The sequence below is a fragment of the Pristis pectinata genome, chromosome 24 (genome assembly GCF_009764475.1).
Source record: "Pristis pectinata isolate sPriPec2 chromosome 24, sPriPec2.1.pri, whole genome shotgun sequence".
Classification (NCBI taxonomy): Eukaryota; Metazoa; Chordata; class Chondrichthyes; order Rhinopristiformes; family Pristidae; genus Pristis; species Pristis pectinata.
Window position 1 is genome coordinate 27,975,499 of NC_067428.1, and position 25,034 is coordinate 28,000,532.

A 25,034-nucleotide genomic window follows, 5' to 3' on the forward strand; every position below is an offset into this window, starting at 1 on the left:
AATTAAAACCAGAAGCCTGTATCTTGCTGGGCAAGAAACCACACATTGAAAATAGTATATGTATTAAAGAAGGTCACTTATGAGACAACTCATTAAATGACCATTAAACTATCCATGTTGTTTAGTTTTGAATTACAACAGAAAACAGGTAATGCATGGTGGCATTGCTAGCCAGAGGCAATACCATACTTCCATCAAAAAAAAATGACCCATTTTTATGGTACAGATGGTTATGGAAGCCTTGTTCACAGTTTCAAGCACTTGCAGCACATCATATGCCACTCTTCCAGAATATGGTTCATCACAAAATACTTCTACCCCCTCCCAAAAATTGCCTGGATTTCATTAAGGGCCAAATTAGCCCAGCTCTTATTTTGCAGCAATCTCGGCCTCCCTTTCCATCCTTTATCGAGGAGAGGAAGGTGCATTAAACAGCCTGCTTAACAACCTTTAAAAAAAAATGTGGTTGGATTATGGATCAGGCAACTTCTTAAACTCTACCAATTTCAGTGGCTAATCCTGCCATGATTTATTATTAGGGAAGAGGGTAAAGTGAGGATTAAAATAGAGCAGCTACAGTTAACTTCAGTGCTGTCCCCAAGTCTCACACAAAATCAAAATGCTACATGTAATCTAACTTCGCTACATAGAGCAGTGTACTGAAAAACCCATGTAATTTAAGAAAAAACACTATTTCAAAAGGCACCATGAAGTCCCGTCTTTGAGGCTTCATGGGGACACAAGCAATCTTCTTGCATATAAATTTGTCCCCAGCGATGGTTTCTTGTCTCCTGTTCAGCAGTTGCAAATATATTCCATGCAGAAACCAGGTTCATCAGTTTACAGTGAAGATGCTTTTAGACTCAAATCTTATAAAACAAAACTGCTAAGCAGTGTAAAAATCCATTGGGAAGGTTAAAAATCGTTAATTTTGTCACACCTCGGATTATATACCAAGGATTATGGACAGCACTCTCAGGCAAAATTAGCCACACCAAAATCAGCAATTTCAAAGAAAATGCAAGAATTAACAAAGAAAGTGTTAAGAAAAATCTGTTTTGGTAGCTACACAGAACATGTTTTAAGTTATACATGGCAAAATTCATATTCTCAACGTCTAACCGACTTATCTTCTACACACAAAAAAATACCAAGAATAAAGGTTCCTTTTAAAGTAAAAGAGGAATTCAACCATGGTAGATCAACCCACAAAATTAAACTAAGCCTCAAGGGTACCAAGTGCGCATGCTTGGCAAAACAGCACCTTTCAAACTGCGAACATCAAACACAACAATCAGATAATCAAATATTTTATAATTGTGATGTGTGTGTTATATTGCAGCAGTCAGTACAGAAGAGTTTGGCAAGCCAGGGTAAGGTTTCACTATGCCACCAGTATCTGTCAGTTGCAAATTTATTCAACAAGAATGTTTCATTCAGGTCTCAAAGTTAGGAACTTTACATCGGACAAAAATATTTGTGCCAAGTTGGACATTAAAATGGTCAATTGTACTTTCCTTTTAAATACTGTTGTATATTTTGCCCATTTTAAAGGGCTCTGAAATTTCAGCAATGCAACTAATGATGCATTGTCTAGTGGTCTTAATTAAATACAGAGCCAATGCTTCACCTTACAGATGCTAATCCAAATCAATATTAAGCAAACTGAGTATAGAAGTTCAGAAACTGCTACACTTAAAGTTTCAATAAAGATCAAAACTTTCCTGGACACAATTGCTTCTCTGGGCACAAAAAGAGCTCCTTTTGACTTGGTGTGTATTATTATCCACGAGACTACAGAAGGAGAAATTTTCAGAGTAAGAGCCCCTGAACACCAGACTATTCCCATTATATTCTCAATTGCCAGCTGTAAGTGTGACAAGTCACCTATGACAATTTCCTGCCTGCAGGTTGTGTCTGTCAAACAAAAGGGGAGGGGCAAAGGAAAGCTTTCCAATGGATGTGATATTAATTATGAACAGAAGCACTCAGTATGAAGAGACATATTTATCCAAGTAAAAATAAGTTAGATAGCTTTTTGAAAGTGCTTATAAAATATTATGCAAACGGGCAATAGATCAACCACACAAAATATGCTGCATCAAAAACAGGGCAAAGCTTTCTGAAAACTTCATTCTCTACAGTATGCAAATAAATGCTCCAACATGTTAAATGAACACAGTAGACAAAAGGTTATGTCGCATTTTGAACTGCATAAAATTGAACTTAAAACAATACACACCAATATTGCTAATGTTCACCCTTTTAATAGCCAAAGCCTACTTTCATTTTAAATTTTAGCCAATTCATGATATTACCTAGCTTGCTGAACTCAGATTGTATCTGTCTTAGAATTAATGTACAACAAACTTAGGAAGGTGATTCTAATCAAGCCAGGGCATTTCTAAAGACGGCCAGCATGTGTGAAGCAAGAACAGTTCCTAGTGTTGCTCGCAAACTCACGCCAGATCTTGAATACATTCTAGGGAACACTGCAGTACTGGAATTACTATTCTTTTGAGTGACAACGTAGAGATCTCATCAGGTCGTCTCTGTTGCTGGTGGATGTTAGAATTCACCACAGCATTTCTTAAAGACAACCAGGAAGCTCTTCCCCTGTGCCAGCAACATCCTACACTCAACCAATCTTTGCAAAGTGAAAATGATTGTAGATCCCACCAGTGGTCGGTGGGCACCCTGCTGTGTGAATACGGGCTGCCAGGTAGGACAATTGCCTCAAAATATTTAGAACAAAGCACTTTGGGTTGTTTATGAAATGTGGTAAAGTGCTAAATAAAGGGTAAGATAATTCAAAATTTGTTGATTCAAACTGAAATCCTGTTACACAAAATCTTGTACTGTTTGTTATTGAAATGTTTAATTACTGGGTAATTCAAGCAAAAAAAAAATACACTAATGATAGACTGTAAGTGAAAGTTTTTATCCTGAATGGTGTTCCAGAGCAATAAGTATTGTTAAGTTAACTACACTAATACTTTGAGCCAAAATTGATTTTGATGTTTATCTGGGTTTGCATGGGGCACAAGCCATTTTGAGGACTAGCATCACATTGACACAGTCTAAGTAAGACTCCTTAAAATGGCAGATCTAATTAAGAATATTCTAAATGAAAAGGTAATTCTGAAATAAAGATATCAAAACCATAATTAACAGTGGCTTTCTATTCTGTCCACAATTAGTGCATATTGGAAGGACTAATTTAAAGAGCATTTATGACATTACACAGTACCAAGAAACTTGCTTATACAAGTTTAAAAGCAGCAAAATTAAAAGGTTGCTTCAACAGAAAACCAGTCTCTTCATTCATCAAAACAAATTCATTGACTTTAAGCAACTAGGTTTGGATAATAGTAAAACATGGTGGTTGGTTTGTAAACTTCAATTCTCTGTAGAGCTGGACTGGCTTGAGATTCTGCTGCCATTCCAAAAACGAACATTGAAATATTCCATCTTCATAATTTTACAAATTTGCTGGATATGTAAATTCTCCACAAGTTGAGGTACAACAATAACTTGCACTTAATTTTCAACACAAGTAAAACTGCAATTCCAATACAAGACTTAGTCGATGTCAACAGTGGTGTTTTTGTCTCCCCAAAATAGCAACAGCAATTCCATGATACTAGAAAGCAGTTGAAAAAAGGTTGGGGTGTTGGGTGAAGGAGCAATACTGATCTGATGTAACGCACATTTAACATTAACCAACTTTGTAAGAAGTTGCTTTTTTATTGGTTGCATTTTGGCAGTTAAAAGTTTGTCATTTTGATTGGAGCACATATTTCAATTGCATAGGAGATGTATGTTTTCAAAACTAGGTGTTTCACCTATTCATATTGCTGGTGTCTATTAGAATATAACATTTGGATTTGCATTCCTCCGATATGCAATGAAGATCCAGCACAAAGGCCAAAAAAAATTGAATGTTTGATTCCATAAAATTCACATTAATCTCAAGATTTGTAAAGGTGGGAATTGACCAAAGCACAAAAACGTGAGGGAAAATTACTTTTGCAAATTGTTAGAAAAAGAACTGTGTGAAGCTTAAAATGGAAGTACGCGCTACCTAATCACCTTGATCCCAATTTAGAAAACAATTGTGTACTTAACAATGCTTCTTTGACCAGGGGTTTTTGTCCACTGCTCCTCCCCATTTACCATGTATTGTTCATTATGAAATATTGGACTGTATTGAATATGGCCACTTCCTGAGAAGGTACTTTCCTTTTTAAGCGCACACTGTGAACTTGACCAGCCATATTCTCAATGGGGTCTTTGGATATGTTCATGAAACCTGGTGATTGGGTCAGCATTTTCAATTTGTTTCCCCCCATAGTTTGTGTGTGGGCCAAGAAAGAAAAATAATGTTTAACAACAGATACAATGCCAACAGATCAATTGCTTAGTTTAGGTGTAATATACAGTGAAAGGCTACAGTTGGAGCATGTGCACAACATCTGGTTGAAACTTCAGAAATCCAAAACTAAACTAACATAACCAGAAACACACAATTCAAGCAAACTACAATATATTATCATTTTATATCATACTTTCATTAAAGGAAGAAAATTATGGGAGAAAGAAAAGCACACAACTAGCACCCAAAGCATTCAGTCATCAATGTCTTCCACCCACATCCCTTTCCAATTTACAAGTTTAAACTGTACATTGTTACAAAGTGAGTAACTATCAAAGCTGAAATTAGCTATTAAAAAGGAAGAAAAAAATGGTAAAAGACTGCAACACTGCAATTTATTTGCATGTAGCTCAGCTTGAAGTGTGCAGTGAACCGGACCACACCCAAACCAGTGTCACATCCATTTGAGACAGAATCACTTTTTCTTGCGCTAGGTTGGCTCAAAATAAATTGGGATGCCACAAACCCAATATTTTTCATTCAAAATTCAATAAAGACAATAATACTGCAAAGAAAACCCAAGTCATTTGCCGGACATGGATTTTTTTTGTTTTCTTTTAAAGCCATGCTGTGAAGATTTCCATTAATATGGCTGACATTAAAAATAGATTGTGATCTTTTGGTATAATCCATCACTGTAAATCCGACACAGCAAATTTACTAAAAAGAGATACTGTCCCTCTAATTTGTCTGGGTAAAGACCCTTTTGGCTAACCTCCTGCTTGCCCTAAAGACCCATAAAAAAATACTTTAGAAATTGTGTCATGAATATATCTATACTTACCTGCATGAATAAACCTTTTAAGCTCAGAAAGCAGCCATGATACACAGGATAGTGTATGACAGTTGCCATTTTTAGCTTTTTCATTTAACTCTGAAAATTAATTTTAATCAGTTTATTAGATTGATTTCACATCTTCTCTTTTCTTGTGTACCATGGCAACTTCTAAGTCCATCTTTCAGTCTGAAGAGTACTGGACAACTCCAGATGCCTGCTATACATCGGTAATTACCTGAGGGGAAAAAAGGTATATAATCACCTAGATCAGATACACAAAGAACAAGTTCATAGCTCATTAAAAATAGAAGTAAGCCAAATGAGGTCACTACTCAGGTTTCTGTGAAGGGGCACAAGTACCTACAGGCACGTAAATGGGTACACTGGCCTGGTTCCCTGCAGACTTGATCTCAGTAGATTATTAAGACAGAAGGCACAGTCAAAAGCCCACTGCTGAAAAAGGGACTGCATGTGTGGTACAGTTCACCTTGTTCCTTTGCTGGTTAACTTTCCATACTTGATAATATCGTTTCTTCGTTGTACCACAGGCAAATTTCCATCAGCAGGAAGCCATTGACTAAACCATCTGCCAATCTCATGCCTATCCGTTTGCACAAAAACAGGTTGTGTATTAAGCTGGGCTCTTCAAGATACCATGTTGGATTTTTCCCACATGAAAGTCTTGCTACAATATAGCAGTTCATAATTTCTGAATCTTTTCAGCCACCACAATGGGATTCTCTTTCCTGATCTTCTCTGCTGCTTCAGCCTTGTAATCATAAGGACAGCTGTGTTTGTCTGAGTAGCGGTGAAGCCCACAGAATAGGTTTCCACATCGGCAATCAAATCCTGTTGGGCACAAACAAAATGGGAGAATCTTAGAGAAAAAGCAATTTTAAAAAAAAAAATCAGTTCAATGCAAAAAGTACGACTCGAAAACCAGTAGCCACAGTTGTTGGTGAACAGTCTGGAGAAATGGTGGGGAAGGCAGGAAAACAGTTTTCTAAACTCCAAGTAGATGTAGATCACTGGCACAAGCAGACGTGCCTTTTATTTAAATTTGCACGAGTTTGAATATTCATCCAACTTGTGTCTAGGAACATCAAAGTGTACAATACAAAAGTTGTTTTGTTTAAAAAAAACATTAATGACAAATTTGAGCTCCAACTAATGCAAATCAAGGCTTGCTTCTTACCCATAAGATATTTTTAGTCCTGCATTAGAGCAATAACAATGACGTTATGCTTCGGGGTACCACAGTACTAAACAGCACTCTGCTTCATTTAAAATGAACTAAATTGCACCATCAGCAAATGTCATTCTCAAACTGCTTTAAATTCACTTTATCAGATAAGTTTGAACCTAAAAGTTATCTCCAGTCTCAGGGGTCCTTCAAAAGAATCAGGTGTTGATTTTATGAATTTCAATACAATCTCCACTTGTGGGTTAATATGTAGATTAACACACCACACTGCAGACATGGCTGCCAGGAGAGATTAGGTAGGCTGGGACACTGTTCCCTGAAGGAAAGGAGGCCAAGTGGTGACCTTATAGAGGCTTATGAAAATATGAGAGGCATAGACAGGGTAGGTAGTTTTTTTCTCAGTGTAGGGGAGTCTAAAACTAGAGAGTATAGGTTTAAGGCGAGGTGCAACGTTTAAAAGGGGATCTGAGTGGCAAAGGCAGGTACAATTAAAACATCTAAAAGACATTTGGACAGGTACATAGATAAGAAAGGAATAGAAGGAAATGGGCCAAATGTAGGCAAATGAGATTAGTGCAGAGAGTCATTTTAGTCAGCATGGAAGAGTTGGGCCAAAGGGCCTTTTTCCATGCTGTATAACCACAAATCTATATTTATACCTCTTATTCTGCATTCCAACACCTTTGAGGAGGCATGGAAGCAGGTACTGATTTATTTCAAGACTGAATGCTAAAAACGTTTCTATAAATGGCAGAAAATGGAAGCAAAGATCAATCACATTAGTTTGTGTTTTTTTCTCCCCAGTTGTTCCAAGCTGGAATTTTAAGAAAGTGGGAGGTTTCTGTATGGCACTTAACATACAAATGCATCCGATTTGGTTGCATGGAAATTGCTTTTGGTTAATAGGTCCAATAGATAAAGCTACTTCATTGCGTTAGGAGTTGTCAGCTAGGGTTGGATAAAGGTACATAGGGTTTCCGGCACACTGCATCGTGAGGAGCTGCAGTACCCATGGCCAGTTCCTTACAGCAATCCTTTGGCCTTTACTCCACTTCCACAAAGTCACTGTGCTTCAATCCATGAACCCACCCACCCACACCCCAAAAACTCCTTCTACACCAGCTTCCCCTGCCCCCATGAATCCAGATCCTCCGATCCCATCCCATTCTCTGATATGGCCTCCACAGAATAAAACCTCGGAGTTTAATTTGGGTAAGTGTGAGGTGTTGCATTTTGGGAGATCAAATGCAAGGGGAAAGTTTAGAGTTAATGGCAGGACCCTTAACAGTGCTGATGTACAGAGGGATCTTGCCATCCAAGTCCATAACTCTCTGGAAGTGGCCACACAAGTAGATAAGATGGTAAAGGCGGCATATGGCATGCTTTCCTTTAGTCGAGGCATTGAGCAAGAATCAAGAAGTTGTGTTGCAGCTTTATAAAACTCTGGTTAGGCTGCATTTAGAGTATTATATACAATTGTGGTTGCTGCATTACAGGAAGGATGTGGAGGCTTTGGAGAGGATGCAAGAGGTTCAGCAGGACACTGCCTGGATTAGGAGGGTATGAGCTATAAGGAGAGGTTGGACAAACTTGGGTTATTTTTCTCTGGAGCATCAGAGACTGAGGGAAGACCTGATAGAAGTTTTGAATATTATGAGAGGTATAGATGGAGTAGATAGTTAGAATCTTTCTCCCCCAAGGTAGAAATGTCAAATACTAGAAGACATGCATTTGAGGTGAGATGGGAAAAATGTAAAAAGGAGGTATGGAGCATTTTTTAAAAAATATACAAATAAAGTGATGGGTGCCTGGAATGGGTGGTGGTGGAGGTACATATGACAGTGGTGTTTAAGAGGCTCTTAGACAGACACACAAACATACAGGGGATGGAGGGATATGGACCTTGGACAAGGGATTTAGTTTAATTCAGCATCTTGGTTGGCACAGACATGGTGGGCCGAAGGGCCTGTTCCTGTGCTCTACGTTGTATGTCCTCAGACTAGAGAGGGTTCGGCAAAGGAGGGATTCTGCTGCGACTACCAACCCAATCAATGTGGTGATGTGATATCCAAATCTAATTGCCCCACAGTACTGAGCAACTAAAAATGAGAATGGACTAAATTGGTCATTGCCAATAAAATGACTTAGTACAAGAAAAACATGCCATAGGAACTCATCTCTGCTTATAACACGGGATCCAATGGGAAAAGGGGTTCGCACTACAGAAAACTGATTCAGACAGGTTTCTAGGAATGCAACCCCTCCATATACATGTTGTAATCCATGAATCAGTCATTTAATGTTCAATCTAGAGGTCAAATATATTAAAAAATAGAGATATAAAGCTTGGAAAAAGATCACCAATGTGTTTACCTCGAGTACAAGAGACATTGCTGCACCTATATTCAGTGTAAAAAGTCTACTTAAAGATATTGTATCAATATTTTACATCATCCTTACCAGTCAATCCAACCTTCTTCCTGCAGGTAAAGCATCTGTTCTTCTTGGGTTTTGTTTTTTCCGGAACCTTCTCGCCTTCCGTAGAACTTTCTACCGTTTCTAAATTCACAGCAGCTAGAAACATGTCAAAGAAATTCAAATTTGTAGTAATGACTAATGCAAACAGAAGGTTGAATACTGTTTCTGCCAGCTAACAGGTTAGAAGTTTGTAAAAAGTTAAAGCCAAGTAATTTTCTAAAAACAGGCAGCAGACAGAAACCAAATCACAGCAAGCATGGGTTAGATCTATAAAGTGACAATGCATTAATGGATGAACGCAATATAAACTTCCTTCTGCAGCTATTTTTATTGAAAAAACTGCTGCCACTAGAATGATCGTGGGACAAGTGGTATTAAATTACAGATAGGCCACATTAACTAAGTTACCATATTAAATAAAAAAGTCATTTAATTGAGGTGTTGATGATTAACAGATGATCAGAGTTAATGGGTAGAGATAAAAGTAGAACTCAACCAAGTTAGATCAAATGAAAATTACAAAACTGAGGTCAATAAAAATTTTGTTAGGCAAGACCAGTGCAGGCACATGATTGTGAAATTGATAAAACCCACAATCTAATAGCAGGGCAAGGCAAGTTTGAGGAGCTGAATACCCTACATTTATTTACAATGCGCCAATTTCAGCACGTAACTGAATTCTGCCAGTACATTACCAAATTTAAAAAACATCTTTTTCTCTACTTAACGGATCTGTTGCATAAATGCCGTGATTTTTAAACTAACAAACCCACTATTCCTTATTAACAGGAAGAAAACCAACCTGATGCTGTGATGACTTCCACTTTTAGAGCTCCTTCGCTCTCAGTGCTCGATTCATCTTGAGAGATGCTCATTGCTGTCATCTGCTGTGTTACAGGAGTGCTAGAAAGGGCGAGAGAGTTCTAAATGATATCACATGCCGGCTGGCTTACTGACATTGTATTCTCTACAGATCAAAAACAACAATTAAAGCTTTCTGAAACAAGTACAAACTCCCATCTAGTGGGTGCACTATTAATATTAGCAAAACATAAATTTATGTTACTGCTAGGAACTCATTTGCCACACTAAGGTACATAGTATTGGAAAACAATTTCTTTCAACTTTGTAGGCAAAAAAACAACTGGATACCCTCAAGTCAGGTATAGCATGTGGCCGATGCATTGTTTCAACTGATAGGTTCCAACAATACACTGCTTCGACGACACCAGTCCAAATGGGTACACAATTATTTTCTAATATAGAGAAAGGTGGTATTGCGGTGGATGCTTTTATTCCATGCCGAGGTGCAAGATATTTCTAATTACATACAGGAAATCATAACCCAGCATTACAAGGGAATGAGAAACAGAGGGCCAAAACACTTAACAGCGATCCTTAGAAACGTCACATTTCTCTCCCTCTAGCTGCTGCTAGGTTAGCCGTTAATCTCATACATACCTAGTTTTGGCAGATGTGGCATTCACAGAAGTATCGGCAGACATTTCAGGGCTACCTTCTGTACACTGAACCGGGATTGACTCTGTGCTTGAACTGCTGTTACTACTGGCCCCACTAGCTGCTGGTAAGCAAAGAAAACATTAATGAAAATTTACTGAACTCGGTTACACAAGAGTACCAAACAACTTCACTGCAGCCTTTTTCATTATGGTTAAGCATTATCAATTTGTGATTTGAGTCAATTTAGATTTCACTTTATCCTTTCCTTGTGGATCTTAATAAAATGTACACCTGAACTTAAACGGAGAATTGAGATAAGAACCATTACATATACATCCTTCCTCAGGGTATGAAACTCCATTGACTGAAGTAATATAACAATAGTTACAGTACTTACATTAGCTGACATACCCTACAATTTAAATCTCAATCTCATTTCTTCCAAGCAAAGCTTACTGCATCTTTTTAAACTGTTCATTTTTAAATTTCAGATGATATAAATCAATGCAAACCATACTGAACATTGATCTGGATACCTACTTGAATAAAAGGTTTTTGAAATGAAGTGAACCTATCCAGCAAGGAGCTAGCCACACAGATTCGGAAGCACCTAGCTTTGTTGAGATAGAAATAAAAGCAATAAAAAGGAAAATACTGTTCTGATGAAAATATTTGCATTTATATAGGTCAAAGGGGCCACATCAGGAGCTTCTAAGTGAAAGAGAAAGTGCAACTGAAATATTTCTGCAAATTTTCTTCCCTTCCCAGGTGGTCAAATACCTTATTAAAACACACTCCAAGCTCATCCAGTTGTTGGTTTCAGAGAAGCAGAAAAAATTGTTGAAAAAATAAACTTTGAAAAGGGAAATAGGTTGTCTTGCTACAGTCAATTATATTGCACATTTCCACATAAAAACTTTGCTCAAACCAACCAAAAACAAGAAATCCCCAATCTACTTCACAAAACAGCAACTTCATGCTACAAAGTTGATTCCAATAAGTGATAAGATTTATTAGTCACATGTACATCGAAACGCAGTGAAATGCATTTTTGCGAACAATGTGCTGGGGGCAGCCCACAAGTGTCGCCACGCTTCCGGTCCCAACATAGCATGCCCACAACTTCCTAACCCATTTGTCTTTGGAATGTGGGAGGAACCCAGAGCACCCAGAGGAAACCCACACAGTCACGGACAGAACGTACAAACTCTTTACAGACAGCAGCTGGAATTGAACCCAGGTCACTAGCGCTGTAATAGCATTACACTAATTGCTACATGACAGGAAAGATGCCACTTCAATAGGGCTGACAGCAAAGTGGTGCATCCTGTAGAGTAACGCACCCATTTACTCATGCATAATTTGCCTCATTGTTATTTTGAGGGGTGACCGTTTCGCAGAATACCTTCGCTCTGTCCAATTGTGACCTGCATCTCCCCGTTGCCAGTCACTTCAACTCCCCCTCCCACACTATCACTGATATGTCAGTCCTCGGCCTTCTCCACTGCCAGGAGAAGTTCAAGCGCAAACTGGAGGAACAGCACCTCATTTTGCGTCTTGGAACCTTGCAGCCTAATGGCATGAACATTGAATTCTCCCACTTTAAGTAATCCCCAACCCCCCCTTCCCTACACCCCCCCACCCCCAAACCATGCTGCTTCTTTTCTTCCCTTTCCTAGCTTTTTTTTCCTACCCCTTTTTCCCCCCTCTCTCTCTCTCACCTTTGACCCATCCCACGGCGAATCTGGTCTCCCCACCTCCCCCGCACCTGCCTATCACTATCTCTCACCACTCTGTGCCCACCCCACCTCCCCTCTTTTGTCCATCTATCACTGCTCTGCTTTCCCCTCCTATATATTGGGCTTCCCCTTTTCCTATCTTCAGTCCTGAAGAAGGGTCCTGACCCGAAACGTTGACCGCCTGCTTTTCTCCACGGATGCTGCCTGGCCTGCTGAGTTCCTCCAGCATCCTAGTGTTTTTCATCTAGATTCCAGCATCTGCAGTCCTTTGTTTCTGTTATTTTGACAACAAGTTGTGGATCAATTTTTATTTTGGCTTACCAGAATTGCACAACAGGAAATCAGATAAGTATATGGTTTCCCCAATCCATTTGGGGAAGTTCTTCGAGCTGCCCGACTTACCTGGTGGGCTTATCCTGCCACTGTTCTGCTGTCTCTGCAGATATTCTTTGTAGCAAACAGAACACATTCCATTAGTTCTTGGGTTGCCATAGAAACCACAGCCAGTGGTACACAGCATGGGGACCTGTGTCTGATTCGTTTCCTGGGCCATCCTGTCTCACACACACACACACACACACTGTGTGATCTGAAATGAGAGAGAATACAAATAGAGTTACAAATCACACAAGAAATATTACAAATTAATAATTCAGTTAATATTGTAAACTGAGCACATTTCACCAATATGGAAAAGGGCAATAAAAACTTCTCTCACCTTGCTCAAATGAAATTAGGGGACAGTTTTTAGGATTACAAGAATAAATCCACATAATGTTGAAATGCACAGAGATATTATTTGAAAATACATTTTCCCTTGCTTAAAATGAGGATATGGTTAAATTCTTAATAGAAACAAAAAATTTAATTTTAATGAAAATGATTCTCTTCCTCATGCTAACAGTTTCCTCTTGGTACCAAAACACTTTTTAATTACATTTTAGTCTCATACTTCAGCTTGTGACAACTACTCCAATTCTGTCACTGATGAGTTTCACACAACACCACGAAAGGTATCACTCAGCATCTAATTAAAAGAGTCAAATTCAATGCAGACTTGAGAATAAAAAGAATGGATGGAAAAAGAGAAAAAGTTTCACTTAGAAATAATATCCCAGAAAGAATTATTACCTTTAAGAACCTTGAAGAGACTGCAAGAGGAATTAAAAAAAGATACAAGAAATTCTGGTACAAGATAGGGGCTGCAAAGTTATTTCCCCTTTTAAAAATGTTTCTAGAACTTAGAGACTTCAAGAATGCCAAAAAAAATTGAAAGCCCAAACTAAACTGCATTTTCAGAAACAATGGCAATATCTGTATGCACTGAGGCAAAATACTCATGGATTAGCAGTGTAGAAGATTTGATGTTATACAGTACCAGCTGATGTGTTTTCTTGCAGCTAAGTGTGAATGGATAACAATCTTAACCAGATATCAACCATTACTAGGTAAAAGAGTTCTCAAATACATTCACAAAGTCTTTCCCCTATATTTATAGATCCATTCAAAACTACTAAATGTTGGATTTGGCATTCTGACAAAGGGACTTTGACCTGAAACATTAACTGTTTCTCTTTCTACAGATGCTTCCTGACCTGTTGAGTGTTTCCAGAATAGTTTTTTTGTTTTGGGTATGGACTGGGCAAAAGTACATCATTTGAAAATGGGAAAACAGTGATTCCCAAAAAAACTCCTCTCCTCAAAAGAAGCCAATTGGCTCCAATTTCAAGGATACATACTCACATTGCCCGTGGAGCTCAGCCAGTATATTCATCCGCCAGCTGAAAGAATCTTATCTGTAACCTTCAACACCCAAGACTGAAAATTTAAAACAAAATGCAGATGCTGGAAATTTGTATCACGGCAGGTGATGTCAGGCAGCATCTGTGAAGAGAGAAACAGTTAATGCTTCAGGAAAATGACCCTCAGAACTGGGAAAAGTGAGAAAAGGTGCAGAAAGCAGATGTTGCATGTCCTTTAAGTAGTCCCTGAGATCTTGAGACACTCCATGCCAGGAATTCCTAGCTGAAAATTTCCCTTGCAATGCATATCATGGTAGTTTATTCAACCATTGCCATTTGTTGGATTCTCCACCCACCCCAAACAGGTTGTTGTATCTGACCCATTACAACAGTAACTTCACTTTAAAAGTATTTAATTGACTGAAGCTCATTAGGTTGTCCCAATAACATGTAAACTGTGAGAAGACCGAGTAATTCACTCATCATTTTAATACAAAATCGTGCAAAAACATCCTCGCACGCTGCTTATTCAAACTGAAGTAATGAATAATGATTTTGCGGGGGGGGGGGGGATATTTTGAATTAACAGTAAACCATATGAATACGTGTTGTAGATCATTGTTCACTGATGTATTTTAATCAAATCTGGAATATCTAAAACAAAGGGAACATAGGAAAGATGCTGCATTTGAGAGACGGAATTTGAAAAAAAAACGTAGAGGGAGTGAGCCAATAGTTCATGCTGACTGTAACATGTATAGGGCAAGTCTGACCAATTTCCAGCCCCACCCACCCTCCCCATACCACATCACACCTCAGGACAACAAAGCATTATACCCAAACCAAATAGAATTGCAGAAATTCATCCGGATCCAACCAATGCACAACTCAAGTATGGTCCCTGCTATAACAAAATGGTTATTTATGAAAGCCTTACGCATTAGAAAGTTATTTGATGGAGATGGCCCTGCCCTAACTGACCCAACACTCAGGACTTAATTTTTTTCCCTCAAACTTTCCACATAATTAGATCACTCTGGGTTTGGATCAATCATCAAGTATCCAAAAGCAACTTGGACTGTAGCAGTTCAGTCTTAGATCTTGTATTAGATCAAAAGGGTAACCACAGTGGGACCTTGGCATCAATAGCTCCATTCCAAGAAAATTTAAAAGATGCTGACTTCATTTAGCAGTCTTCAGCAGGTAAAAAAATCACTCTGGCAGCTATTCAGTAGAATGGCATATCTGATATCAATGTACTGCCCAGAAACCATTAACCTTAAGAATCAGCCCATCTTAAGTTTGATTTAAACTCGATTCAATGCACTGGCAAGATTTCATTTAACTTTCTAAAGCTGCAATTCAGCAGCTTTGAAGGACTGCTTTACCAAAACAAACAAAGCAACTCCAACTATAAAGATCCCATTGGTCATTCAATCAAGTAATTCAAAGATTCAATATAAAGCAGCCTCTGAAATGCTGGAAAGTAAAACTTTGTAATTTCTCACACAACTGGCAGTTGTTCACTTGCCTCTCCCACACACAACTTATTGCGAAGTATTTTTTCCCTTTCAAGAATAGGTTGGAAAAAAAAAGCTTTGAATGATAGAAGATCAAATGCATTTAAGATTTAGAAATATACTAGTTTGTGCCAATGTTCAATAAAATCTGAAGGCTGGCAAGAGTTTTAAGATTCAAAATGAAAGCTCTCGAACACAACTGATGCCCCCAACATATTTGTACTTACCAAAAGACTAAAGTGACAAGTCAATGCTGGTTAAGTGGTAAACTAGTCACAACACACCTGTTCTGTTTTTTTTCCATTTCATAGAACCTTAATTTATTTCTTCATCAAAATGCAGAAATCCCAGACAATGCAGCACACCCTCTTAACACTGCAATTAGATGATGAGCTTAAGTCCCAAATAGGTAATCAAAGCAAAGCCCCCTCTCCTGCTACATAGCCATCAATCTCAACCCAAGAGTCAAAAGGGCAGCTACTGACACTGAAAACAATGGGAAATGTACAAAGTTTCAAATGTGGTGGTAATGGACAATTTCCATCAAAAGTCTGAGGTAAAAATTAACCTCAACCACCTAGATCTGGATTTTCTTTAAAATAGGGAAAGATAGAATTTGTGCAGAAAGTTTATAAGCCAATATATTTACTCATGCACAAAGCAAGTTATGATGCAAGAAGTACTAGTACGGTAAAACTGAACTGATAAAATTGTTCCTCCTACATATCAGATTCTGTAAACTTATTCAAGTGAGGAGATAACTTAAAATCAATCACAGGAAGTTAACTCCAGAAAAATAAGCCACTGATTAAAGCTGAATAAAAGCATTTTTGCTTAATTACAGTATCTGTACCAGTATTTGAATTACCTTCTTGGCAATAAACAGGTCACCAATCCATTATTAACTCTAGCTTTCTCTTTCCACATTTGCTGCTTGGCTGACCATACCCACCATTTTCTGTTTACCTACATATTGGGATGAACTAAGCTGACTGTGCCTGGCACTTCCGAACAGAACCACTGGCATTTAGCTGCTCTCAACTGAGTACATCCCAGATTTACATGGTCCACATTGGCAGCAGTAGAGCCCCATCATACTGGGATTCAACAGAATTATGCTGGGGAGTTTATTTTACCATCTTCTGTCAACCAGACCTTGATGGAGTGGGAATTCCCAACTTGGGAGTTTAGAAAGGAAAAGTTCAGTTTTTCTACTTGATCTCAATGCTGATATTTTTTAATTATGACAGTTTTACCAGCCTCTCACACTTCTGTATGCTCCACCCTTTCGTATGTTATCAGGGATCCAAGGTCTGTATCACAGCTGTGCAGCTAAGGCCTAGACACAAATGATACTTTGCAACACCTTGCTGCCAACTCCAGGATCAGGAGACAAGCATACAAGGTTAGTTTAGCAATGTGACCGGCCAAATCAGGCACGATTCAGCCCGCTGTTTTGGGTTATTAGAGTTATTATAAAACTAAATCCTGCTAGTCGTCACAGAATGGTTTGCATTAAACTGTACATGTTAGAAAGTCTAAAGTGGATGAGCTACAAGCGAGGCACAGGAGACCGCATCCTGGAATCTGCAGGAAAAAACAAACTGCAGGAGGAACTCAGCAGGTCGAGGTGTGCGTGTCACCCAAAGTGTCGACAATGTCTCTCCCCCCACAGATGTTGCTTGGCCAGAGTTCCTCCAGCAGTTAGTAGCCACAAGCAAGGTGTACCAATAATCTCACTATGTCTTTTTCCAAGTAAGAAATTCCATCCAATCTCACTTAATAATTTTTTATATATAATGATTATGACTCAACGGGAGTAAAAATAAACAATTGAAACTAAAGTAGGTACACAAAATTTAAAAAAAAAGTATAACTCCAAAAATTCACTATTTAAGTGTTCAGAAATCTTGATGGTTTGGCATCTGGCTCACTAAGTGATATTTCCCTATGCTCTCTTAAAACCCACTAAAGCACACTTTCCCATGCTCCCTTTAAACTCACTGGGTCACTGGAAAATTACAATATTGTGTCACATCTAAAAATGAATTTAAAAGTGTGTTAGCATATTAATAGGAATAACATTCAATAGTCTGGAAAATTTCTCAGTCAAGCACCAAAGCCCAAGCAGGCTAGATTATCAGTTTTGTCAACAGATTTAGTTTAAATTTGCACAATATTTTGGAGGACACTGATTTTTGGATTTGCAATGGCATATTGTTGCTCAGAGGTGCTGCAGCCTTCATGTAGAAGGGAACAAGTAGAATGCCCAAGGATCATGCCCAGTCTAATACACCATGACTAAGCATGACATACTGCAAGTGCAAGCAACATGCAGAAATTAAACATGTTTGTTTTAGTGCACACTTTTCAGTCTTTCATTCTAGACTCAGCTGGATGCACCATTTACATTTGAGAATTCATCAATGCCTGGTCAGTATTGAGTCTCCTGGACTAAAGTGTCATGTATCTGGCAAAGGAAAGCCGCCGTCGTCGTGGCTATCCCTCGAGGTCGAGGATGATGGTCTTCGTTCCGTTGATGTATTTATGGGCTCTCAAGTGGCTTATGAGTCCGATCTTGGCTCTGAAAGTTCTTCCGCATTCAGGACAGGTAGTTCCAGATGGCAGACCAGGCTTTGGTTGTTGCTGCCTCTCTTTCCATTTTCTTCTCTTTTCCTCTAATTCTACACGTCTGTTGGCTTCGAAGGTTGCTGTTCCTTCTCCGATGATGGTTTGCCAGAGTTTCCTGTCTTTGGCATTGGTTTCCTAATTGTTGATGTCGATGTTACATTTCTTCATGTTGGTTTTTAAGACGTCTTTGAATCTCTTCTGTTGTCCACCTCTTTTACGTTTGCCTACTTTAAGCTGGGAGTAGAAGATTTGTTTCGGCAGACATTCGTCTTTCATCCGAACAACATGACCGCTCCATCTTAGTTAGTTCTTGATAACGCAGGCTTCAATGCTTGTTGTTTTTGCTTCATTTAGCAGCATGACGTTGGTTCTTCTATCTTCCCAACTGATATTTAAGGTATTTCGAAGACAGTGTTGATGGAACTTTTCAAGTACCTTCAGATGTCATCGGTATGTTGTCCAAATTTCTGATGCATACAGGAGCGTTGGGATCACCACTGCTTTGTACACTAACATTTTAGTGTCTCTTCGGATGTCATGATCATGAAAGACTCTTGTTTGGAGACGTCCAAAAGCTGTTCCAGTGCATTTAAGATGATGTTGGATCTCATCATTAAGGTCAATATTGGGGGAAAGCATCTTATACAGAACTAACTGTTCCCTCACGTGTTTGTGGGAGCATTGGCTGATGCCGAAACAAGACTGTAGTCCATGAACAAATCACATTTCTACTAATGCATCAATAGCTAGAAAACAACAAAATTATTGGTACAAGTTACGAGTCAGTGTTGAATGAAATTTAAAAAATGACTATTTACAATAGGTGAGACTAGAGTTAACTTTCCATAATATTTGCCCAAATTTTAATAATTTACAAAAACATTAAAGGATTTAAAACTAGAAATGAATCCACATTCATTAGTTAGAAGTCCCTTTCCTAATGTTCTACAAATGAAGTTTTGACAGCTTTAAATTCTAAGGAGGGGTGTATTACTCCACTGAACAACTCTCACATACCAACCCAGAACATAGAAGTCAGCTGATTTTTCACAGGATACAAATTACATCAAACCTTTATTAAATGCTCTATACACTAGAATCCAAGTGTTCCTCCGGGACGTTAAAGAAAATTAAAACTATTATCCATTTGCTTATGGCACCAACAGGGATAAAGGCAGGTTATGAACACCCAACTTAGAGACACCCACACCTATAAATAAGCTTCCATAACATTATTCAAAAGTCCATCATATGTACATACATTCATTCCTATCAACAGCAGAACTAGTTTCCTCTTTCTTCACTTTTAGTAATTTTTCTTTCTTATCAGGTCGTGTGTTTTTGATGCTATTCAATACAATACTGTGGAGGTATGGTTACAAGTAATTTTTGTGTATTTTCTGACTTATGGACAAAATCGACTTAAGGATGCTGTAAGAACAGAATCCATTCGTTACACAGGGACAGTCTTTAGTTTATTAAACGTGTTGTTATTTTTTACTAAACATTCTGTTCAGTTGAACTAACTAGTTAGACTTATACCATCCTTCTCCCCATTGTTGCAATTTCTTTCAAATCAGATGACACACATTTTTGCCAGTTGAAGATTACTCTCAGAAAATAGTTATACTGTGAACCCCAATATTTCATAGAATAAAACCTGCTACAAAAGGTTGAAAGAAGCATTTGTTTTCTTCAAATAGTTGCTAGCACTCAAACAGAAATCAGGCAGGATTTAGAAATAGCAGCATTTGTTGGGTTAAGAATGGAGTGTTGTCATCTGAAGGCTCAATATTATTTACCATTGTCTCTGTTGGTTAGGCATGGTGACAGTTAAAAATTTATTAGGAACCCAGTACTCCACTTATTTTACAGAATTGCTGAGTGCCATGATACAATTATGTGACCCGGAATGCCGTCACACATGGAAGTTAACAGCAACTGTATATAGGTTTTATTTATCAATTTGTATTTACCTGCAGAAAGCAGATCTCAGCTTACCCACACAACCTCTAAATTGCTTAAAAAATTATATTACGCAGATGCTCTAAATGCACAGTTAGTTACTGATGCCAATTTGAAACACAATAAGGCAGACTAAACTGCAAAAGAGTTTCCATTAGAAAAGTTCTCTGAAACTATGGAGGTGTTTGTGTGCATATACACGTGGTTTACAAAAACTCCAGCCAATTTGCGGTTAAGGGATCCCACTGAGATTTGCTTACTCAACACAAGCTCCTTTTGGTCATTGTAACTGTCAGCAAGAGCATTGTGTAATTAATCTGCTACACTTGTCTCAGGGAAGCTGCAATGCCAGCAGTATTTCTGTAAGGTATACAAGGTGGTGAGGCCAAGATACAGACAGATTCCACCCCCCCCCCCCAGTACAAATGGCATTTATTTTACTTTTCGTCTTGTACATTTACTAGATTCAACTGCATTTCTTCCAATTTGGTCCTCATGCATACAATAGAGAAACCAAACAGATTGGGTGACTACATTGCAGAGCACCCATATTCAGTCCACAGTGGCAACCTTGAGCTTGCAGTTGCCTGTCACTTTAATTCTCCATCCCACTCTTGTCTATCTGTGGCCTTGTGTGCTGATAATAATGACGCTCAAAGCAAGCTTGAGCAACAGCATCTCATCTCCCGTCTTTGCACGCTGCAATATACCAGAGTCGCTATCGAATTCAACAACTTTAGGTAACCTGCCTTCTATCAGAATTGGCTAGTTCTGCCATGTGTCATCCATCTGAAACCATGGCTCTCTGTCCACCAGCAAAGTCTTTACAGCTGGGCATTTCCTACAGCTCTGCATTTCAGTTTTTAAAATAAAAAAAACACACATTTGTTTTCTCCCTCTCACACATCTCCATTAACCTATCAACCAGATGGTTTCACAATAGGCCATCATTGTGGCAACACTGGCCTCAGAGATATTCCCTGTCCAATCCATCCTTTTACCCATATGCCTGCAACTTAAAAACTGTTTTCTCACTGTTTCAAGTTCTAACAAAGGGTATTCAACTCGAAATGTTAACCCAGTTTCTCATTCCCTAGACATTGCCAACATTTTGTTTTTAATTAAACAAATTTCAGTGCCACCCTACTAAACCTGTGGTAACGCACAAATAGCAGGAGGAACTCAGCAGGTCAGGCAGCATCTAGAGGAAAAAAGGTCAGTGCTGAGTTTGTGCTGACCAACCATCTACATTAACTCTACATGTCTTATTTTTTTAAAAAAATCTTCCCCACATTCCCACTAATTTGAACAAGCATAAAATACTATTTAAACAATCACCAAAACCTAATGTAAAAAAAACTGAACCAAGTAAACATTCAATGTCAAAACATTTGTAGATGCAGAATATTCAACTGAAAATGGCTTGGGCCAGAATGAAACAGTCTGAATGGAAAATCCCTCCACCTTAAAATCAACCACAAAAGACCCGAAACCTTGTCATCAAATAGATACTGTTGAATATATTAAGCATGGAAAATTTAGTGACATCCAAGTTTTCAAAAGCCAATAATCAGAAAGTGCAACAATAATGACCAACCTTGTCATTTGGAGTTTCCCCAGCATAAAACTCAGATACATCCCCCCCAGACAGCACCACATTCATGCAGCAACAGAAATCATTGGTCTTTGCAGCAATTGATCAACGATGTTTTTAAGTACCTTAAAAGAGGAAAATATCTAGGATTGTTGTTTATGACTACTTTCCAGTTAATCCAGTTGGAAAACCTGCACGCTGGGAGTATTTGACTCAGCCTCAAGTTTGATGCCTACAATGGTACAAGTGCACTTTTGTGGTATCTCTGGAATTGCACACAAAGATAATTTACTAAAACAAGACTTTTCCATCCCCATATTCAGCACAGAAAGTGAGAAACAATGGGGAAATATACATTAAAGATGCATCTGCCACTAGACAAGCAATAATGTCAGCAGTGGCAAATATATATTTAAAGTTTGAAGTTAAAACAAAATAAAACAATAATTTGAAGACAATGCTGCAGGTTCTTTAGCAACACAAGACTAGGTAGAGCATGTTCAACAACAATTGTTTGCAATCTAATGCCCACATCATGATGCACTACAGTGAAGATTAGGAAACCACCTATTTCTCTTTTGTCCTTGGGAAGATGGGGCCTGATGCTCATTTGGGACATAAATGCAAGAATGGATAAACTGGGCTGAATGGCCTGGTTCTGCAGCCTATATCCAACATAATCCCACAAACCATCAAACTATTGGGAAACAAAAGGCCATAATTAATATTTTGAAGTGAATTACCGGACATGTATTTGAAAAGAAATTCACAAAAATATTCAATCCAATGGAAAAAAAAATCAAGATCGAAGAGGGTAATTTACTTTTGTATACAGAGACAAGAAGGAGGAAGAAGGAAGAGGTATGAAAAAGAGTGCAAAGTAGCAGGAAATAAAGGAAAGACAGGTTGGCATCTGAAACTTCAAGGACTACAATTGTCAGTAACAATTCTACAGGAAATCTCTTCATACTGTACTACAACTCCTAAGATGTAGTTCTTAGTGCCAGTAACTAAATTCATGGAATCTATACTCAACAGTTTGCTGCCAAGAAAGACAGTACAATGGAACAAGCAGTCATTGTAACATATACAATCACTTTAGCAATGCCCAGAACATATCTGCAAAGTACTGGACTAAGTAGCAAAGATTAAAGCTACAAGGATTTAAACCCCCAAATCCCAGCAAAGAAATGTTACAAGTTATTTTGCAAAACATCATAGCTTTTTCTTTTAAATCTCTACTCTTAAACTAATTAATTGTTGGGTTCACAATTAAACAATTGCCACAATGGTTCAAAAACAGTAATCATGTTTTAACTAACGCATTAGTACACTAACAATTTCTATTTTTGATGCTTTGAACTGACATTATTGGGAAAAAAAATTGAATTAACCTCAGTAATAAATAGTTACAGGCCAAACAATGGAAACAATACAACTTTAAACCCTAGTAGGGAACAAAGAACAAGGAAAGACCATTAACCGGGAATGTCCAGAAAATGTCGTTCAGCCCCAGGCACCAACAGGGCCTTACCTGACAGCGCGGCAGCCCAATCAGCAGCGGGGCAGCCGACGGATGGAAAGCGCGGCAGCCCAATCAGCGCGGCGCGGGTGGGCGGGACTTCCCCGCAGAGCCAGTACGAACTGGTCTGGGCTAATCCCATTGAAGCGGCTGAGCCTCAACTTCCAGTCCGGGGGGGGGTGAGGGGAACCAGCCGCCAACTTCACCCCCGGGGCTTGGAGGCCTCAAGTGGAGGGGGTGGGAGACCCCCCCCCCACCCCCCCGGGAGCCGGCGGCCGAGTCACCTGCCCCTGACGTGACGTGTGCAGCAGCCATGGCGACGGGCCGCTGCGCCGGAATGAACCAGCAATATTTTCCTCTCTCCCCCCCCCCCCCTCCACCCAATAACGTCCCGCTGCTCCCCCCCCCTCCACCCCCCGGGTCCCCCCCCCACCCCCCGGGCGAACGGAGCCGCCTTTACCTGAGCTGGGGGCCCGGTGACGCCGCCGAACCGCTCCGCTCCCCTCCCGGCCGCTGACACTGATTGTTCTCCGCGTCCGGCCTCCCTCCCCCCCCCCCCCCCAACCCCCACCTCCCACGGAGGATGTCTCCGTCACCCCTGACGTCACGGCCTCGTGACGTCACGCGCCCGGGCTTTGCGGCGACAGCTGTGCCGGTGACGTCATTCTGTGTGTCTCACACGCACAAACTGGGCATCTTCGACTTTCACTGATGTGACTGTGGGCTGTGGGAGAACGGGGCGTAACGCATGCAAAAAACAAAACTGCAGATGCTTAAAAACCTGAAATAAAAGTCGAGTTTATTGCATTAAAATCGGATTTATTATCACTGACTTAGATGGCATGAAATTTGCTGCTTTGCAGCCGCAGCACTGTGCAGAGACGTAAAATTACCATCAATTACAAAAATAAATAGTGCAAATAAAAGGAATAACAAGATACCTTTATTTGTCATGTGTACATTGAAACACAGTGAAATACATCTTTTGTGTAGAGTGTCCTGGGGGCAGCCTGCAAGTGTTGCCATGCTGTTTTAAGAAGAGCACTATCATCCCAGTACCAAAGAAAAGCAAGGTAACATGCTCCAATGACCACCGACCAGTTGCTCTGACATCCACCATCATGAAGTGCTTTGAGAGGTTGGTCATGGCACGCATCAACTCCAGCCTACCAGACAATCTGGACCCATTGCAATTCGCCTATTGCCGAAACAGGTCTACAGCAGATGCCATCTCCCTGGCCCTACACTCAGCTCTAGAGCATCTGGACAGTAAAGACACATATGTTAGACTATTGTTTATTGACTACAGCTCTGCCTCCAATACAATAATCCCAAGCAAGCTTGTCACCAAACTACGAGACCTAGGACTCAACACCTCCCTCGAACTGGATCCTGGACTTGCTAACCAACAGACCACAATCAGTGAGGATAGGCAGCAATTCCTCCGGCATGATTATTCTTAACACTGGTGCACCACAAGGCTGCATCCTCAGCCTTCTACTCTACTCCCTATACACTCATGACTGTGTTGCCAGATTCTGCTCTAACTCCATCTACAAGTTTGCAGATGATACCACCGTTGTGGGCCATATCTCAAACAGCGATGAGTCAGAGTACAGGAAGGAGACAGAGAGCTTAGTGGAATGGTGTCATGACAACAACCTTTCCCTCAATGTCAACAAAACAAAAGAGCTGGTCATTGACTTCAGGAAAGGGGGCGGTGTACATGCACCTGTCTACATCAATGGTGCTGAGGTTGAGAGCTTCAAGTTCCTGGGAGTGAACATCACCAACAGCCTGTCCTGGTCAAATCACGTAGATGCCACGGCTGAGAAAGCTCACCAGCGCCTCTGCTTCCTCAGGAGGCTAAAGAAATTTGGTTTGTTCCCTTTGACTCTCACCAACTTTTATAGATGCATCATAGAAAGCATCCTATCTGGATGCATCACGGCTTGGTATGGCAAC

General features: G+C 39.5%; 1 protein-coding gene across 6 annotated transcripts; it reads right to left on the reverse strand.

The window, feature by feature from the left end:
• Positions 1-4,412: 4,412 nt before the first annotated feature.
• Positions 4,413-23,631, reverse strand: zgc:77486 (uncharacterized protein LOC405808 homolog). 6 transcript variants are annotated; one of them, XR_007958151.1, is made up of 8 exons: positions 23,530-23,608; positions 13,839-13,979; positions 12,498-12,684; positions 10,357-10,477; positions 9,698-9,798; positions 8,878-8,991; positions 5,578-6,062; positions 4,413-5,448 (listed from the first exon to the last, which is right to left on the reverse strand). XR_007958151.1 is itself a non-coding variant. In XM_052038218.1 (7 exons), the coding sequence occupies exons 3-7, from the start codon at positions 12,646-12,648 to the stop codon at positions 5,914-5,916; spliced, it is 633 nt and encodes a 210-aa protein (XP_051894178.1). In that variant the 5' UTR covers positions 12,649-12,684; positions 13,839-13,979; positions 23,530-23,608; the 3' UTR covers positions 4,413-5,913. The 6 variants fall into 6 exon arrangements, 5 of the variants coding, with proteins under 5 accessions (XP_051894178.1, XP_051894174.1, XP_051894175.1 ...); XM_052038218.1 differs by having other exon boundaries at positions 4,413-6,062; positions 10,357-10,474; XM_052038214.1 differs by having other exon boundaries at positions 4,413-6,062.
• Positions 23,632-25,034: the final 1,403 nt, after the last annotated feature.

What these genes read in the sequence shown, in the direction of transcription:
- zgc:77486 (XM_052038215.1), bottom strand. Translation starts at nt 12,648, where the DNA reads ATGGCCCAGGAAACGAATCAGACACAGGTCCCCATGCTGTGTACCACT. An exon ending in GCCACATCTGCCAAAACTAG is followed by an intron (nt 9,799 to 10,356) that starts GTATGTATGAGA and finishes CGCCCTTTCTAG; the next exon opens with CACTCCTGTAACACAGCAGA. An exon ending in GGAAGTCATCACAGCATCAG is followed by an intron (nt 8,992 to 9,697) that starts GTTGGTTTTCTT and finishes ACATGTTTCTAG; the next exon opens with CTGCTGTGAATTTAGAAACG.